This window comes from Siphateles boraxobius, unplaced genomic scaffold, assembly GCF_051911475.1.
Source record: "Siphateles boraxobius isolate OS27281-9 unplaced genomic scaffold, OSU_SipBor_1 1, whole genome shotgun sequence".
Taxonomy (NCBI): domain Eukaryota; kingdom Metazoa; phylum Chordata; class Actinopteri; order Cypriniformes; family Leuciscidae; genus Siphateles; species Siphateles boraxobius.
In genome coordinates, this window is record NW_027508699.1 from 28,671,195 (window position 1) to 28,691,212 (window position 20,018).

Genomic DNA, 20,018 nt, shown 5'->3' on the forward strand with positions numbered 1-20,018 from the left:
CTTTTTCTTTTCTTTTTTTTTCTTTTTTTGCAAAAGTATTGAATGCTATTGAAATGCCATTTTCTCACACTAAACATGCACTGTAAGAAATTGACTGTGAAATTCACAGTAATTAACTGCCAGAAAGTGACAAGTAACTGTAAAAACAGTAATAAACGTCATTGTCAAGTAACATCAGGATAAATAATCGTTTTTTTTTTACTCTGTGTTTTCATTTACAGCAGCAACATTGTAACTGTAAAATGAAATGCAATAATCTCCAAGTAGTGTTTTTTTTTTGTCACAGTTTTTAACTTCATATTTTTAATCCAAAGTTTAAAACTGTGATTTTAAGTCACATTATACAACTTGCATACAAGTATTTACAGATTACCAGTATTCTGCTGTTAAAATAAAAACGGACTGCATTTTAAAAAAATTTGTCACACTGACTTGACACACACCCAAGTGAGGACAGGTTTCAGCTGACAAAAAACAAGACAAGAGATGAGGTACTGACACTGTTGGAGAGGGATCGCTTTTCACTGTTGCACTGTGGTGAGGGCACAGCTGTCTTGCCCTCAGCAATATGGCGGACACTTTGACGTATCGCAGCAACATTCCAAAGCGGCCGTCTATGTATTTATAATGTCTATAGCTCCACTCACTGAACAGGTTTTACAATTAGTGTTGTCCCGGTTCTCGAGCGAATCATATTTGAACCGATTCTTTTTTGGTGAATTGCCTGAACCGGCTCTCAGCAGTTCCTGGCTCGAGTTATAATTGCACATAGCCTACTTGACGCAATTGTGTGTTGCGCAAATGCTGTAAACAAACTGGTGTGTTTGTTGTCTTTTTTTATTGGGATGATAGGAAATGGTACATATGTCATCACAAACAAACGTTATATGTAATATGGCATAGTGATGTTTCCACATTATTCTTTATTATGAAAACTTCAGATTGGATGTGAGAGCTATGGTAGGCCTAGCACTGGCAGTGTGTGATCTGGACATTTATGGAGGCTGTTCTAATTTGCCTAGAGTGCCAAGGCCATGTTTTAATACTCTTGTTTCCTTCAATTCCACATAATCGTGGAGCTAATGTTTCCTTAATTATAATTTCCTTAACTACCATCTGCAAAATGAACAAGACATGAAATATGCCACCGTATAACACCATGTATCCAACATAAAATAATAAAGATTTGCATCAATAATTTTGGGTTGGCTCTGAAACTACACATTTTGAAAAAACTTTAAATGAAAAGGTTTCTTTACCATTACTAGATGTATGGCAAAATGAATGAATTATGAGTCTTTCTGGTGTTTGTTTTTTTAGTTTCAAAATATTTTTGTTTTTATGTTTTATTAAAGAATACAGTATTTCCCTGAATTGTCTATTCACTGCAAATATGCAACAGAATAACAGCAAAATCAGGGTAAACTTAAAGTTAATTGGGGACCCTGCTTCCAGTGCAATGTTTTGTCACTATGTACAGTAGGCCTACATACAAACTATTTTCAGTATTTACTTAATTTACTGCGTTATTTTAAACAGTGCATTGTTACTGTTACATTGTTACATTGTGACTATCACAGTTCTTTTAATACTGCAATTTTGACTGAGTACACAGTATTCTACTGTTAACTTGTACATTAATTTCCTGTGCACAAACATAACTTCACGTGTGTTTTTGACAGAGTGCCCCTCCATTATTTATTAATTTATTCATTTTTGGTAATCTACAGAGAGGTTTGGAAATTTAAGTCTGGAAAAGTATGGAACTTTGATATGGAAAATGTGTTTGAATCCTCCGTTAAACAACACTACACTGGGTTTTTGCATGAGTGTTGAGTGTGTTTCAGTCACTGTGGTCGTCAGAGCACAGTAATACACAGCAGAGACACACACACACACATCCTGGATTGTCAGTGGAAATGATTTTGAAATTGTTTTGAGATCACCACTAAATCTTTCCTTGAGCTGACCAAATTTGCTCACCATACATTTTGGAAATCCATTCACTTTTTGCTGGTACCAGAGGATATTTCGTAATACATCAGTTGTTTCATATTGACAGTTGATTGTTACAGCTTCTCCTTCAACAGCAGTTTGAACTCTTGTATTTTGTTCAATACTTTCCAGAGAATCACATCCTGTAATGTATAACAGCACTGATGAGGATCTCATATTCATATTAGAGGAATATTACAGCATGTACTTACAGACTTTAACTTACCTCAGAAATATGTGAGAAAGAAGACTACAATTTTGTGCCAGTTTGTCATCACAGTAATTGTTGAAATAGTACTTTATAAAAATGAACTTGAAGTCTACGGTATTGTTTCAGCCTCTCTTTAATAAGGTTGTACTAACACTGTCACATATGCAGAGAACTGCAGGAGGAGTCTGACTGTACAGTTCCTGAATATTTAATGTCTCCTCCTCCTTAAATATTCTGAGTCTATTTTAACAAATTTTCAGTGTTCTGATGTTTTAACAAGTTGGTTCAATCACTGACCCCTTATTTCAATTCGATGAACTAAACCAATTCTTGAAATTGTTATTGTACTTGGGTAAATTCTTAAAAGAAACCTTTAAAAATAAGACACTTAATGTTAATGTTATTCTCGACTACTATTATACATTACATATTATCATGCCACCAGCATCTAACAGGTTTTAAAAAAATTATTATATTTGTTATTCAATCTTAAAATACATTTATTCTTTGTGATATATTTTCACATATATGAGGATTGGTTTTGCATGCTTTCTATATTAATTACCCACAAAATGTTATTTTGATTTCTTTCGGTTTTCTTTCAATTCCCCTTTAATAACTTGAACTAAATTTAATTTGTTACTTACCACACACAGTTGTTTCCACCGGTGTAATTATATTATGTGGATTATAGATTGTGGGTTTGATGTGGCTTGACTTCAAAGGGAAACATTAACTTGAGTTTTTGTACAGCTTCACATAGGCTTTGTATCAATGGGGTCCAGCTCTTAGAGCACAATAATAGAGAGCTGAATCTGACAGAGTTACTCCGTTAATCATGAGTTCAGTGGATGATTGTGATGTAGTCGACTGAAATCGAGGATCAGAGGGGTTCCCACTTGTAGAAGCTGATCGGGCAGGTTTAAATATTAAATACTGAGGTTCTTCATTAGCATACTGTCACGGGGTGACCAGGGCCGGAACCTTTTTACACGGGAGTTGTTGTCATGGAGGAAGACTTCCGGTGCAACACCGGGCCGGTTCCGGTGACTCCCGAACAGGGCGGAAATGCAGCGAGAGCTGATCGGGCGAAATGATCAGCACGTGCAAGGGGAAAATCCCAAACGGTGATTAGGGCGTGAGGAGCATAAAAGACGCAGTGAGGGTAGGAAGAAGGGAAAAAAAAAGGAACAGCGCGAGACAGAGAGGAACAGCGCAAGACGCAGAACAGATGGAGGAGAAGGACTGAGGATTGAGGAGGGAGGAAGCAGGATTCTCACAGCTAAGTGGCTAACTTCCTTGGCATAAATATTACATGAGGAACGATTATATCTCCATATTGCCTACGTGGAGATTATGGGAAATAGATTCTGTTTTATGCTAGCGTATGAAGATTCCTTTTATCAAGGGTCCCCTTGAGCCCGAACACTGCCTTATCTAGTGCAAGGTTTGGAATGATTTGCGGTGCTGAGTTGATATTTTCACGTGTGGAGAGAGTGTTTTACAGTGTACACACGAGTGTGGGACCCCTGCAGATCGTTCGGGTGATCGAGTAGATAAATACCCTTGATGTAACTGCGCCAGCTTGTGGAATCCAGCCCTCACATCAGAACTGCTGAACGGAGTAAATCTCCTGTTGAATTGAGTCCATCTTCTGCCTGTGCTGAAGCACATCAGAGCTGCTGAACTGAGTAAATCTCCTGTTGAATTGAGTCCATCCTCTGCCGTAATCCAGTCCTGTGAGTACAAAATACTGAGTTAATGTTGACATCTTTGTCTGTGCTGAAGCACATCAGAGCTGCTGAACTGAGTATATCTCCTGTTGAATTGAGCTATCTTCTGCCGTAATCCAGTCCTGTGAGTACAAAATCCAGAGTTAATGTTGACGTCTTCGTCTGTTCTCTCGTCTGTGCTGAAGCACATCAGAGCCGCTGAACTGAGTATATCTCCTGTTGAATTGAGTCCATCTTCTGCGGAGTATATCTCCTGTTGAATTGAGCCATCTTCTGCCCGTGCTGAAGCACATCAGAGCTGCTGAACTGAGTAAATATCCTGTTGAATTGAGTCCTTCTTCTGTCGTAATCCAGTCCTGTGAGTAAAAAATACAGAGTTAATGTTGACATCTTTGTCTGTTCTCTCGTCTGTGCTGAAGCACATCAGAGCTGCTTAACTGAGTATATCTCCTGTTGAATTGAGCCATCTTCTGCCGTAATCCAGTCCTGTGAGTACAAAATCCAGAGTTAATGTTGACCTCTTCGTCTGTTCTCTCGTCTGTGCTGAAGCACATCAGAGCCGCTGAACTGAGTATATCTCCTGTTGAATTGAGTCCATCTTCTGCCGTAATCCAGTCCTGTGAGTACAAAATACAGAGTTCATGTTGACATCTTCGTCTGTTCTCTCGTCTGTGCTGAAGCACATCAGAGCCGCTGAACTGAGTATATCTCCTGTTGAATTGAGTCCATCTTCTGCGGAGTATATCTCCTGTTGAATTGAGCCATCTTCTGCCTGTGCTGAAGCACATCAGAGCTGCTGAACTGAGTAAATCTCCTGTTGAAATGAGTCCATCTTCTGCCGTAATCCAGTCCTGTGAGTACAAAATACAGAGTTCATGTTGACATCTTTGTCTGTTCTCTTGTCTGTGCTGAAGCACATCAGAGCTGCTGAACTGAGTAAATCTCCTGTTGAATTGAGTCCATCTTCTGCTGTAACCCAGTCCTGTGAGTACAAAATACAGAGTTAATGTTGACATCTTCGTCTGTTCTCTCGTCTGTGCCGAAGCACATCAGAGCTGCTGAACTGAGTATATCTCCTGTTGAATTGAGTCCATCTTCTGCGGAGTATATCTCCTGTTGAATTGAGCCATCTTCTGCCTGTGCTGAAGCACATCAGAGCTGCTGAACTGAGTAAATCTCCTGTTGAATTGAGTCCATCTTCTGCCGTAATCCAGTCCTGTGAGTACAAAATACAGAGTTAATGTTGACATCTTTGTCTGTTCTCTCGTCTGTGCTGGAGCACATCAGAGCTGCTGAACTGAGTATATCTTCTGTTGAATTGAGCCATCTTCTGCCTGTGCTGAAGCACATCAGAGCTGCTGAACTGAGTAAATCTCATGTTGAATTGAGTCCATCTTCTGCCGTAATCCAGTCCTGTGAGTACAAAATACAGAGTTAATGTTGACATCTTTGTCTGTTCTCTCGTCTGTGCTGAAGCACATCAGAGCTGCTGAACTGAGTATATCTCCTGTTGAATTGAGCCATCTTCTGCCGTAATCCAGTCCTGTGAGTACAAAATCCAGTTAACGTTGACCTCTTCGTCTGTTCTCTCGTCTGTGCTGAAGCACATCAGAGCCGCTGAACTGAGTATATCTCCTGTTGAATTGAGTCCATCTTCTGCCGTAATCCAGTCCTGTGAGTACAAAATACAGAGTTCATGTTGACATCTTTGTCTGTTCTCTCGTCTGTGCTGAAGCACATCAGAGCTGCTGAACTGAGTAAATCTCCTGTTGAATTGAGTCCATCTTCTGCTGTAACCCAGTCCTGTGAGTACAAAATACAGAGTTCATGTTGACATCTTCGTCTGTTCTCTCGTCTGTGCCAAAGCACATCAGAGCTGCTGAACTGAGTATATTTCCTGTTGAATTGAGCCATCTTCTGCCTGTGCTGAAGCACATCAGAGCTGCTGAACTGAGTAAATCTCCTGTTGAATTGAGTCCATCTTCTGCCGTAATCCAGTCCTGTGAGTACAAAATCCAGAGTTAATGGTGACATCTTCGTCTGTTCTCTCGTCTGTGTTGAAGCACATCAGAGCTGATGAACTGAGTAAATCTCCTGTTGAATTGAGCCCATCTTTTGCTGTAAATTCAGTTCTGTGGATAAGGAGTACAGAGCCAACGTGTGTTGGAGAGACACCGGAAGAGACTGCTTGATTTTAAAAGAGACATTCCTTTAATAAATGAAAGTTCTCTTCTGTCTTGCGGGGTAGCTCCTCAAGGGGGTGTGGTAGTTCGGGGGGGGGTTGTTGGCTGGCAGCAACCCCCTTGGCCTGTGACACTTGGCGCAGTCGGCAGGGTCTTCCCTTGAGTTGAGCACCCGTATTCTGGAAGATGGCGGACGAGGAGGCACCAGCAGCTAGACCCCAAGTTATGCCTGTCTTTATGGGAGCACCTTGGGCACAAAGGTTCGGAGGGCCTGGATCAGAGCTGAGTCTACACGAGTGGAAAACCCAGACTGAATACTTGGCCGGCTTACAAGGGCTGAGCGAACAGCAGAAGTTGCAATTCGTACTGGGGTCCCTTGAGGGGGAGGCCAAGAGGGAGGTCCAAGCCGCTCCCAGGGCTGCACGAGCCAATGCAAAGGCTGTATTCGACTTTCTTACTGAATTGTATGGGGATGCCACTCCGGTAGCTGCTCTCCGGGCCCAGTTTTTCAACTTCCGTCAAGGTCCCCGGCAGAACCTCCGTTTATACTCTTTACGACTTCGAGAACAGTATACTCGCCTGAAAGAACGACGCGATCACGGTCTTGGGGACGAAGATACCCTGTTGCGGGATCAATTCCTCTTGGGGCTCCGTTATGGACCCATCCGCCAGAGTCTACGGCTACAACTCCGCCAGGACCCCACATTGTCCTTCGAGGCTCTCCGACGGGAGGCCTTGGCCCAGGAGATCGACCATACCGAGACCACTGACCCGCCCGCTTGCATGGCCGCCAGTGGAGCCTGTACCCCCGCGGCCTCAGTACCAGTTGATTGGAAGCGGGAGCTACGTGAAGAGCTCATGAAAGACGTCAAATAGCAGATGGCTGAGCTCTCTACGACCCTTTTGGATGAACTCCGCCGGGGCCGGTCTGGTGGAATGCCTCCACCCCGAGAGCGGTCCTATTCTGACGGGAGTCGGGAGATGGGGCGCCGCCCTGGACGGCCGGGTCAGGCCAGGTTCCAGTGGGACGAGCAGGGGCGGCCGATCTGTAACCATTACGGGGAGTCGGGACAGATGAGTCGTCAGTGTGGCCCAAGGCGTGGTTCGCAAGGGGGTTTTTAGGTTTACCGGCCACTGTGGGTCAAGTGGTTGGGACCCCTTTGATTGACCCCCCCCTCCTTGCCTGCTCACAGAGACCAACTGGTCGGGCGTTGTCCTATAGTCGAAATCCAAGTCAACGGCAAGAGGCTCCAATGCTTGGTCGATACTGGCTCCCAAGTCACTTTGTTCTCGGAAAGCCTGTCCAAGGAGCTCTTTGATGGATGCCGAGGCCAGGGGACCGAAGCACCCTGGCTCACTCTGCGGGGGGCGAATGGGCTCGATATTCCCTATGTCGGATACGTGGTAGCAGACTTTCATATCCAGGGGGTCGGTGTACAGCAAAAGGGCGTTGTCATTGTCCGAGACCATTGTCTGGGGGCCCATCGAGCCCTTTTGGGCATGAATGTTATCTCAGAATGTTGGGAAGAGCTGTTCCGGAGTCGGGCCACCCTAAGGCCCCCTTCTACAGAGGAGCGAGAGTGGGAACACATAATTACAGACTGCCATAGGATCCATACAGCCAGAGCCCAGTGTGATCGGGAAGATGTCGGTCGGGTGGCCTGCAGGTATGCCCTTTCTGTTCCGGCGAGGAGTGAGGCCATTATTTGGGTCCGGTTGCCGGCCCGTTCGGATAGACTGGACGACTGGGTCCTTGTGGAGCCACACTGGGATTGTCGGGCTGTTGAGGTTGCCCGGGGGCTTGCTGTAGTTCGCCGAGGGCGGGTGTCTGTGAGAGTGCGGAATACCAGTCCATATCCGGTTAGCCTCCATCGTCATCAGCAACTGGTCCGGGTGACATCAGTGGAACCTCAGCAGGTGCGAGAAAGCAGAGATGTGTGTTTCAGCCGAGTGAATGCTGCGGTGGTCGAAGTGGCTATTACGCAAGAGGATCAGCGAACGGACCCGGTTGAAGGCAGAATGCCAGACCATCTGGCAGGGGAGTCCCTATGGGGAGAAGGGCTAGAGGAGGATCAGCGGCGCCAACTCCAGGACCTTTTGAGCAAGTGGCGGCATGTGTTCTCCACCCATGAAGAAGATTACGGCTGTACCAGCATTGTGAGACACCAGATCCCCACGGGGGACGCAGCCCCAAGTCGGGAGCGGTATCGTCCAGTACCACCGACCCTATACTCAGAGGTTCGTGCCCTGTTGCGGGGAATGCTGGAGGGAGGCATTGTCCGTGAGAGCAGTAGTCCCTGGGCGGCCCCTATTGTCTTAGTGCAGAAGAAGAGTGGAGCTTGGAGGTTCTGCGTGGACTATCGGAAGCTGAACAGCGTGACTAAGAAGGACGCCTTCCCACTACCACGAATTGAGGACTCCCTCACGAGTTTAACCCAGGCCGCCTGGTACTCCACGCTGGACTTAGCCAGTGGGTACTGGCAGGTCCAGGTGGAAGAGGGAGACCGAGAGAAGACCGCTTTTACCACCCCCTTCGGACTCTTCGAATGGGATAGGATGCCGTTTGGACTCTGCAACGCCCCTGCAACCTTCCAGCGGCTCATGCAGCGGTGCCGGGGAGGACAACTGGTTGACTCCACGCTGGTATACTTGGATGACGTTATTGTCTTCTCCCCAGACTTTGCAGCTCATTTACTCCACCTTGAGCAAGTGTTTCAAGCGATGGAAAGGTACGGGCTGAAGCTACGGCCCGAGAAGTGCCAACTGTTCCGGAGGGAAGTGAAGTTCCTGGGTCACTGTGTCAGCGCTGCGGGAGTCTCCCCAGACCCAGAAAAGGTGTCGGCTGTGCAAGGGTGGGAGCCCCCTAAAACTGTTCGACAGGTGCGATCCTTCCTGGGCTTTGTGGGGTATTACTGACGTTTTATTAAAGACTTCTCAAAAATCGCCAAGCCCCTAAACCAATTGCTTGTGGGCTCTGCACGCCCACGGGGCCGGGGGTCTCCCGCGGTGACTTGGAGTTCAGCATGTGAAGTAGCTTTCCGGAAACTTCAGCAAGAGTTGCTACAGGCCCCGATTCTCGCCTATGCTGATTTCTCTCTGCCGTTTATCCTTTATACCGATGCGAGCAATTTAGGGCTGGGAGCCGTATTAGCACAGCGGCAGCAGGGAGTGGAAAGAGTAATCGCATATGCAAGTCGAAAGTCTTCATCCAGCGGAGCGGAATGATTCGAACTACAGCTCCTTTAAGATTGAACTCTTGGCGATGAAGTGGGCGATGAGTGAAAAATTCAAGGACTATTTGTGGGGAGCCAAGGTGCTAGTAGTAACGGATAACAACCCCCTGGTCCACTTAAACACGGCCAAACTGGGAGCCGTCGAACAGCGTTGGGTGGCCCAGTTGGCAAATTTTGATTATCAGCTGCAGTACCGACCTGGTCGGGAACATACGAATGCGGACGTACTCTCCTGGCTCCCGGTGATCGATGCGGGGGGTCCGGGGGTGACTCCTCCCACGGAGGTCGAGGAGGAACTCCTGGTGGGGAAGGTGGAGGCCCCAGGATCAAGTACCATCGATGTCCCCGATAGCTGGGGATGGGATCCGAGGCGGTGGAGGGAGCTGCAGGGGAGAAACCGAGATCTTATGGTGATCCGGTCCGGCTTGGTGAAAGGCTCCTTGCCACAAGCCGCAGAAAGACAGGCCCAGACGGTGACGGTGAGGTTACTCCGTGGACACTGGGAGAGGCTCTGTTTAAAGGAAGGAGTAATTTGTCGTTCCGTTCAGGACCCGGCGACCCGAGAGCTGGTATACCAGGTGGTGGTGCCCGAAGACCAGGTCCAGCTATTATTGCACGCTTACCATAACCAGATGGGGAATCAAGGCCAAGAGAGGACATTGTCCTTGTTGAGGAGGCACTTCTTTTGGCCCAGGATGGAGGCGACGGTTGGATCCTTTATTCAGGATTGCCCCCGCTGTTTGCTTTTTAAGACCAGGAAGGAGGTGAGAGCTCCATTAGTCCCGATGCGGCCACGGGCCCCTTTACATATTGTGGGAGTGGACTTCCTGACATTGGGTCGACCAGCGGACCGCTTTCAGAACATCTTAGTGGCAACAGACTTGTTCACCAAGTATTCTTGGGCTGTTCCCACTCTCGATCAGACGGCGACTACCACCGCTACGGCCCTCTGGAAGACCGTGTTCCAGCCTTTCGGATGCCCAGAGATCCTCCATTCCGACCAAGGTCCAAACTTTGAGTCAAGGGTTATCGCAGAACTGTGCCAGCTCTACGGGTGCCGTAAGACTCATACTACCCCGTATCACCCCCAAGGGAATGGGGGGTGTGAGAGGTATAATCAGACCTTGCTAAACCTATTGGGGACTCTTGATGCAGACCAGAAGAGTTCGTGGGTGGATTACCTCCCCTCCTTGGTGCAAGCGTATAACAACAGCGTACATAGTACCACAGGCTTTGCGCCGTCCTTTCTGATGTTTGGGAGACACATACGTTTACCTGTCGACCTACTCTGGGGGACTGCTTCGGCGGCAGGGGTCCCGAGCACCACTGAATGGGTGAATCGGCACCATCAACAGCTCCATTTCGCCTATGGGAGGGTCACGGACCGAATAAACAGAGCTGCAGAGGAAAACAAACGATTGTACGATCGAACAGCTCGAGAAGCCCCTTTACTGCCCGGAGTGCGGGTACTGGTTCGGGATAGTCGGCGGATAGTCGGCGGCAAGGAAAAGGCAAGTTGAGTGATCGGTGGGAGAATATGCCGTACGTGGTGGAACGACAGAGGGACCCTGACGTACCGGTGTATACCATCCGCCCTGAAGGGAGGTTGGGCCCAGAACGGGTGCTGCACCGCAATTTGCTTCGGCCCTGCCCTAATTATTCGAGGCCTCCAGGGGAGGTTCCAACAGCCCTTAGGACCCTGGAACCACCGGTGATGGGTTGGGCAGTGGTCCCAGAGAGACTGGAACCTGTGGCAACAAGGGAGCCTCTACCATCTCCACCCCGATGCTCGCAGCGAGACTACCGGGGGCAACTACCTGCGAGATACGGTGAGTGGACCTCCGGTCAGGAGTTCTAGGGACTAGCACTCATTGGTGGGGGAGGATGTCACGGGGTGACCAGGGCCGGAACCTTTTTACACGGGAGTTGTTGTCATGGAGGAAGACTTCCGGTGCAACACCGGGCCGGTTCCGGTGACTCCCGAAGAGGGCGGAAATGCAGCGAGAGCTGATCGGGCGAAATGATCAGCACGTGCAAGGGGAAAATCCCAAACGGTGATTAGGGCGTGAGGAGCATAAAAGACGCAGTGAGGGTAGGAAGAAGGGGAAAAAAAAGGAACAGCGCGAGACGGAGAGGAACAGCGCAAGACGCAGAACAGATGGAGGAGAAGGACTGAGGACTGAGGATTGAGGAGGGAGGAAGCAGGATTCTCACAGCTAAGTGGCTAACTTCCTTGGCATAAATATTACATGAGGAACGATTATATCTCCATATTGCCTATGTGGAGATTATGGGAAATAGATTCTGTTTTATGCTAGCGTATGAAGATTCCTTTTATCAAGGGTCCCCTTGAGCCCAAACACTGCCTTATCTAGTGCAAGGTTTGGAATGATTTGCGGTGCTGAGTTGATATTTTCACGTGTGGAGTGAGTGTTGTACAGTGTACACACGAGTGTGGGACCCCTGCAGATCGTTCGGGTGATCGAGTGGATAAATACCCTTGATGTAACTACGCCAGCTTGTGGAATCCAGCCCTCACATCAGAACTGCTGAACTGAGTAAATCTCCTGTTGAATTGAGTCCATCTTCTGCTTGTGCTGAAGCACATCAGAGCTGCTGAACTGAGTAAATCTCCTGTTGAATTGAGTCCATCCTCTGCCGTAATCCAGTCCTGTGAGTACAAAATACAGAGTTAATGTTGACATCTTGGTCTGTCCTCTCGTCTGTGCTGAAGCACATCAGAGCTGCTGAACTGAGTATATCTCATGTTGAATTGAGCCATCTTCTGCCGTAATCCATTCCTGTGAGTACAAAATCCAGAGTTAATGTTGACGTCTTCGTCTATTCTCTCGTCTGTGCTGAAGCACATCAGAGCCGCTGAACTGAGTATATCTCCTGTTGAATTGAGTCCATCTTCTGCGGAGTATATCTACTGTTGAATTGAGCCATCTTCTGCCCGTGCTGAAGCACATCAGAGCTGCTGAACTGAGTAAATCTCCTGTTGAATTGAGTCCATCTTCTGTCGTAATCCAGTCCTGTGAGTACAAAATACAGAGTTAATGTTGACATCTTTGTCTGTTCTCTCATCTGTGTTGAGGCACATCAGAGCTGATGAACTGAGTAAATCTCCTGTTGAATTGAGCCCATCTTTTGCTGTAAATTCAGTTCTGTGGATAAGGAGTACAGAGCCAACGTGTGTTGGAGAGACACCGGAAGAGACTGCTTGATTTTAAAAGAGACATTCCTTTAATAAATAAAAGTTCAAATTGTATCTCCTGTTGTCTGGCCTCTTCTGTCTTGCGGGGTAGCTCCTCAAGGGGGTGTGGTAGTTCGGGGGGGGGGTTCGTTGGCTGGCTCAGTACCAGCAACCCCCTTGGCCTGTGACACTACTGTCTGTACCAGTAAAGATAAACATAATTACTGCTAGTATCATATGAGCAGCTGAGAGTCACAGTCTCGTCTTCCTTCATTATGATGAGAGTTTCTTTATTTGACCCAATCTGGTCTGCAGTCATCACACCTACAACAAAGAATGAAGAACATCAAGTCGCACGAAATAATTTCTACATCACTACAATGAATAAAGGGAGTAATTTTGTACCTGAAGTCAGATTTAAAATCAGAAACAGGTGTTTTTCCATGTTGACTACAGTAGATCAGATCAGTTATGTTCTCTGTGCTCTAATGCTTTAGTTCAGTGCTCACAGAAGAGGTGTGTCTTCAGACTTTTTTTGTGTGTGGTTTTAGATGCAGGAGATTTGTTGGAGGTGACCGTTCTTAACGCATACACAAGCTTTGAAAAAAGACATCAGAATGTGCGGGATTGGGCTCTTTTGGTCTGTTTAAAGAACAAACACACCAACAAATGTTTTTTAGTTTTTTTGATGGTTCCCCACAAAAATCACTTTATTGTTTATTACTGATATGATTCTCATTTAAAGGGTTCATATGCTAAATCCACTTTTTTAGCCCGTAAATGCATTTTGTTGTATATTTGGAGTGTTTATAAGTACAGAAAAGTTGAAATGTCTCTCTTCAGGTGCTTTGTTGATATCTTTATATTTAGTTCTGGTTATATTTTGCAACCTGTTCCAATTTTTCTATTCTCTATGACGTTTTTTTGAACAATTACGTCACAGTATTTGCAGCGGAACTGCCAAATAAGGACATCGACTCCCGGCCCAACACTTTGAGCAATCCGCCATTATTATTTCTCGCTGTGATTTTGTAGTCCAAGCTCAATGATGCAGAAGTTACGAGAGGGTAAGTCAAAATGTTGTTGTTGGATGTAGTAACCCACACGCTTCATTACAACGTCTCCCAGCATCAGAACCTCTTCGAAGTGCCTGTACATGGTTGATTTTTATTTTTCATGAAAATGTACCCACATCTGTGGGTTAAGTCATTTTTGTGTGTGCGAAGCACTATAACTACTTCAGCAACCTCCGCCAACAAGAAGGATTTGCCGATAGACTTCGTCTGATTGAGGGGTCAATTCCTTCTATCTTTGGAGACGACGAACAGGGCACTTCGGCAAGCTGTAAATAACGTTAATAAAAATAAAGTACTTTACTTTCTTAAAACACACGGTGGTCATGGTTTAGCAGTACCTTTGTCTTTCTTTTCTTTCTTTTTTTTTTAGTACATGTCTGTAGCAGTATTACTGTTGTTGAGTTTCATCATGACAATGGTCATTTACCCGGTGTGTTTTCTGATGCTTTTCTAAACGTAGCATATTATACTTTAGTGCTTTTCTTTAATTGTTTATAATATAACTTATATTTTGTTTTGTGAGTGTTAAATAGTCGTTGTAAAACATGCAGTATTGTAGTAGTGGGCATAGATGGAGAAGTTACTGTAAATACAGTAACATACCATTGTGATACATACATATGAAGACGTTGTTCTGCAGGTTTGTCGTCTTCATTTTCATCTCGCTCCGGGTCCGGCTCTAGATAATCGTATCTCTGCTATCAAACTACAAAAATGGCCGAACGTGGTGGAGTTGAAACAAGTGTCACCTCTGCAACCCGGAGAGGGGGCGGGGTATGAAGTGTCTCATTTGCATTTAAAGAGACCGCACCAAAACTAGTTGCTCTCAGACACACATCAGAAAAGTGGTAGAAAAGGGGCCTGTGGAGCTATAATAATGAGGAATTCAGACCCAAGCATTGCAGCTCCGCTTTATATAGACCACAATGATTTAATTGTAAAAAGGAACGATTTAAAAGCATGATATGTCCCCTTTAACTATTACTTATTTACATAAAAGAAACTGTGATGCTATGTCGCCGTGCTTTTTTTTGGTGTACTTGCCCAGACAATTTTATTGGAAATCACGCCCTGCAGTTAATTTCATTAAGGTTAGAGTGAAGGGTAGAGTTAGGGATTAGTGTCTATTATCATGCAATGCAATAAAATAGTAATTCCATGCAAACAATATGAATAATGTGAATATTTAATTTTAAGGCAAAAACAACACAAAAGGTATGCAGGTATCAGTATTAATTTCAGTAGGCTATCAGCACAGGGGTGTGAATTACTTTTTATTATTATTATTCCCAAACCAGTTCAGCTGAAACTCCGCCCCACAGCCGATTCCAAAGATTTCATTGGTCATGACTTCCGGTCTGAGCGAACGCTGGCGTGTTCTGACAGCCGCTGCTCTCTCGCTATCTCGCTATCCTTTTGTTTTCGTGACAAACTGTGGACTAATTATGGACTACTCAAGCGTGTTTTTTTTTTTTTCAACGCTGATTTTAAACGCTGAATTACGGTGCTGTTTAAAAAATTGTCTCTGCATCCCTTCAGTCAAGCTGCTACCTGCCAAACGCGAGCTTTCGCCACCGAAGCAAACAGGCTACTTCAACTGTTTTCCGTGAGTAAGCTTCTACTTTCTCTCGGACTATTTGGTTGCCATATGCTAGTCAGGTTGATATGGTCTTAGAAAGGGCTGTATCTTCCACATACTTGCACTGTGTAGTAGTTCAGCTGCCCGGTGTGCTGGCTAACGTGGTTTAAAATCTGGCTGGGTATGCGCGACTCTAGGATGATCATCCTCTTTTTATTGCACGTAACTTTTTTATCTGCTTCTTTTTATTTTTGCGCGCTGTCTCAAGAAACTTTGCTGCCTTTTTGCCGGTGGGGTTTTTATGACATGACTTTTTATTCGTCGTTGGATCTGCACCATCTGAACCCTAAAGTTCGGTCATCGCTGCCCACTAATCTTTACAATCACTGCGCTGCTCTTGGTATCGCCCGCCGGCCTCGTTACATACATCGGGGCTCCCACAAACATTGTACTGGGCTCTCTACTTCAGCTCACTCAGTTGACTCAGTTGACGGATGTATTATTCCCGTCGTCTGGTCTTCCTCTCGTCGGCTGTCTACAAAATCTCGCAGAGAAGGCGGAAATATTAACTCTGCAAATCACCGTTCTCTGGAATATGCCCCACTTGGGGCCCTATCACCAGCTAAAACTTCCTCTGCATCAGCTCAGCCTTCAGTGAAAATGGCTCTAGTAAACGCTAGATCACTATCAAATAAAACATTCATTATGAACAACTTCTTCTCATCTTATGCCTTGGATTTTCTGTTTGTGACTGAAACCTGGTTGAAATCTGACGATGTTTCGTCTCTGGGCGAATTATCTCCTCCTGACTGTTCCTTTTACAGCACTCCCAGGCCAAATGGATCTGGTGGTGGTCTAGCTACAATCTTCAAGAAGTCATTTAAATGTCAACTACTGCCCGTAGATACTTTTTCCAGTTTTGAAGCACAACTATTGCACATCGACCTAAATGGTCCTCTAATTTGCATCCTGATTTATAGACCACCGAAAGTCAACACAACGTTTATCCATGAGCTCTCAGACTTCCTGTCAAATCAAGTGTCACGCTGTGATAGACTGTTGGTTCTGGGGGATTTCAATATCCATGTTTGCTGCCCCTCTAAACCTATGGTTAAAAATTTTATGAACCTCATTGACTCACTCAGTTTCGCACAGTGTGTCTCTTCTCCTACTCACAACCTGGGCCACACACTAGATCTTATTTTGACTCGTGGTCTCTCTATGCATTCATGTGAAGTATTTGATGCTGGTATTTCTGATCACTATTCGGTTTTATTTGAACCTGCAGTTCCATATGTACAGCCCGTCCTCTTTCAGCCTGTGTGCTGCTCCCGTGTTTTTCATGCCACTACTGCACTAGAATTCTCAACCACCTTTTCTAATTGTGAGGTCTCTTTGTCACCTGATATGAACACTGATGAGTTGGTTCTCGTCTTCAACTCTGCCTGCTCTACTGCATTGGATATTGTTGCCCCTTTGAAGCCTAGAAGGCAAAAACCTAAATCAAACTCTCAACCTTGGTTAAATGACTCTACCCGTGTGCTCAGACGGGAATGCAGAAGGGCTGAGCGCAGGTGGAAAAAGGACGGGCTACAGGTCTCTTATCAAATTTTAAAAGATTGTCTTGCCACCTATCAAAAGTCGGTCAGTGATGAAAAGTCTCAATATCTTTCAAATTTAATTGCTATGAATGCAAACAGGCCACAAGTTCTTTTTAAAACTATATACTCAGTTCTTAATCCAGCCACCTGCTCAGCTCCTGTTGGCAATCTCGAGACCTGTATAGAATTCTTAGGTTTCTTTGTACAGAAGATACTAGATATCAGATCTCGCCTCTCTCCTTCTGACACGGCTGTTTCTCCCCTTATCTCTCCTTCTAGTAATTTTACTAGTTTTAAACCAGTGTCTCAGTCTCAATTAAGTGCATTAATTTCCAAAATGAAAGTGACATACTGTCAATCTGATGTACTGCCTGGCCGTTTGCTTAGAGAGGTATTAGACACTATTAGCCCTGCGCTTTTAACTATTATAAACAGTTCTCTGTCCACTGGGGTTTTCCCTGAGTCTTTTAAGCATGCTTCTGTACAGCCCTTGCTAAAAAGATCTAACCTTGATCCATCTGTTCTTAGTAACTACCGGCCAATTTCTAAACTCCCATTCATTTCAAAGGTTTTAGAGAAAGCAGTGCTCTCACAGTTTACTTCTTACTTAGATGCCTTTAACATTTTGGATAAGTTACAATCTGGTTTTAGAGCACTTCACAGTACAGAGTCAGCCTTGCTTAAAGTTACAAATGATCTATTGTTGTCTACTGATTCAGGGTCATCTGTCATTCTGTTACTGCTAGATCTGAGTGCAGCTTTTGACACGATTGACCATGACATCCTCTTGAAACGACTTCAATATACAGTAGGGGTTCAAGGCACGGCATTACAATGGTTCAACTCTTATTTAAAGGGTAGGACGTTTTCAGTAAATATCGGGTCGTTTACCTCACCTACTGCACCCGTCACTTATGGTGTTCCCCAGGGTTCTATTCTTGGCCCTTTGTTGTTTTCACTCTACATGCTTCCCCTGGGCTCCATTCTCCAGAAACATGGCATAAACTATCACTGCTACGCCGATGACCTACAACTTTACCTTCCAATCAAACTTGAAAATGATTTCTCTATACAACTCCTTTTATCATGTCTTGATGAAGTGAAAATTTGGATGGCGAACAATTTCCTGCAACTAAACACTGACAAAACTGAGGTGCTTCTGCTAGGCCCCACTGCACTCAATACTACTCTGACAAGTAGGTTAGGCTCCCTCAGTGATAGCTTACAACCCTATGTAAAAAATCTAGGGGTCTATTTTGACCCTTCACTACAATTCGACAAACAGGTGAACACGGTTGTAAAGAGTAGCTTCTTCCACCTCAGATCTGTTGCGAAGGTAAAACATTTTCTTTCTCAAAAAGATCTTGAAATTGTCATCCATGCACTAATCTCTTCTAGACTGGACTATTGTAATTCTCTATATGTCGGTCTTCCACAAAGCACTCTATCTCGGCTTCAGATGGTCCAAAATGCGGCAGCCAGACTGCTGACAGGAACAAAAAAACGGGAGCATATTACTCCTGTTCTTGTTTCATTGCACTGGCTCCCTGTCAAGTTTAGAGTTGATTTTAAGGTCCTTCTTTTTGTATATAAGGCTCTCCAAAAATCAACCCCGGATTATCTCTATGAACTTATCCAGCCACATACAACCTCTAGGTCATTAAGATCCTGTAACCAGCTTCTTTTATCAGTTCCTCGTTCACGTTGCAAATCAAAAGGCGACAGAGCTTTCGCGGTTGCTGCACCTAAACTTTGGAACAGCTTACCCTTTAATATCAGGGCCTCTCCATCGCTCAATGCTTTTAAATCTAGCCTAAAGACTCATTTTTATACTCTTGCATTTGAGTGACGCTGTGTATGGTACACTGTGTAAATGTACGTAGAAATGTTCTTTTATTCGTTTATTATTATTAATAGTTTTCTTTATTAATTTTTAATTTTTATTTTTGACCGTCTGTAAAGCACTTTGGATCAACTAATGTTGTGTTTATGTTGTGCTCTATAAATAAATTGACTTGACTTGACTTGACATGTCAATCCCGGTGCTGATTGCCACCAAACACTAATCCCTAACCCTAATTTCATTAATTCAATCATTAATTCATACTCAAATTAAAATGGAAGGAAATATGTTTAAAAATCTACTTGCCCAAGAAATGAGATAATCATTAAATTACAATGTTAAGTGTATATCGCCCTCTTCTGGTCTGTCATAGCTTTCCACACATGCACATCTTCACAAAATAGATTTTAACAATATTCATGACGTTTCAGTGTTTTAATGGTAGAAGTAATGTGAAATCAGTTGAAACCAACAAGGGAAGACTAATGCAAATGTAAATATAATGTAAAGTTATAATAAACTAAATGTAAATTTTTAAATAAAAAAATGTTTCTAAACATGAAATCGTAGGCCAAGCGATTTATTGTAATATAAATTGAAATTGCATAATGATGTAATTTATGCCGTTGCACTGCGGGGGGTTTTGTATGAGTGTTGAGTGTGTTTGAGTCACTGTGGGCTGCAGAGTACAGTAATACACAGCAGAGTCAGACACACACACATCCTGGATTGTCAGTGGAACTGAAGTTTTGCTGAGTTTTGCTTGAAATCTCTCCTTGAATTCATCCTCATTTTGTCCGGTTGTAGAGAATTTATTTAGCATGCACTTTGGTATTCCTTTTACTTTCTGCTGGTATCAGCAGATTGGATATTTGTATGCTGATCAACTTTGTCTTGAGAATTACATCCTGAAATAGAATTGAAACAATATGAATAAAAAATTCACCCATTGGCTGCAAGGAATGTGCACATAGACACATAAGGAAAATGTGTAATAGAAAAGAATCATTGTTTGATAGTGCTAAAAATATGATCACAATGGCACTTCTCCAGAGTGCCATCATACACAATTGAAATGACCAACTACAGTATAGCCTAAATGCAAAGATGTTGTGATCCTCTTTCTGCATCTGTTAAAGCAGCAATACATTCAAGTCATTTGATCTGACTGCTGGGAGGAGCCTGTGCTACAGTATTAGCCAATGAAGACTGTAGATTATGTAATATATAGGCTACTATCACATCATTTTTTTTATAGGCTATGTATAGTAATTAATCTCAATATGTATATATGTATCCATGTATTTGATTAGCTTATATCACTTTTTATTCACTGAAAATGACAGTATCTTATTACACTGCGCTTCA

The 20,018-nt window shown here is 44.4% G+C and overlaps 1 gene segment (V, D, J or C); it reads right to left on the reverse strand.

Annotated features, from left to right (window-relative positions):
* Window positions 1-2,977: 2,977 nt before the first annotated feature.
* Window positions 2,978-13,020, reverse strand: LOC143738991 (T cell receptor alpha variable 18-like). The segment is given in 4 exon segments: window positions 2,978-3,150; window positions 6,660-6,670; window positions 12,743-12,875; window positions 12,957-13,020. Coding segments are annotated over 4 exon segments (357 nt in total).
* Window positions 13,021-20,018: the final 6,998 nt, after the last annotated feature.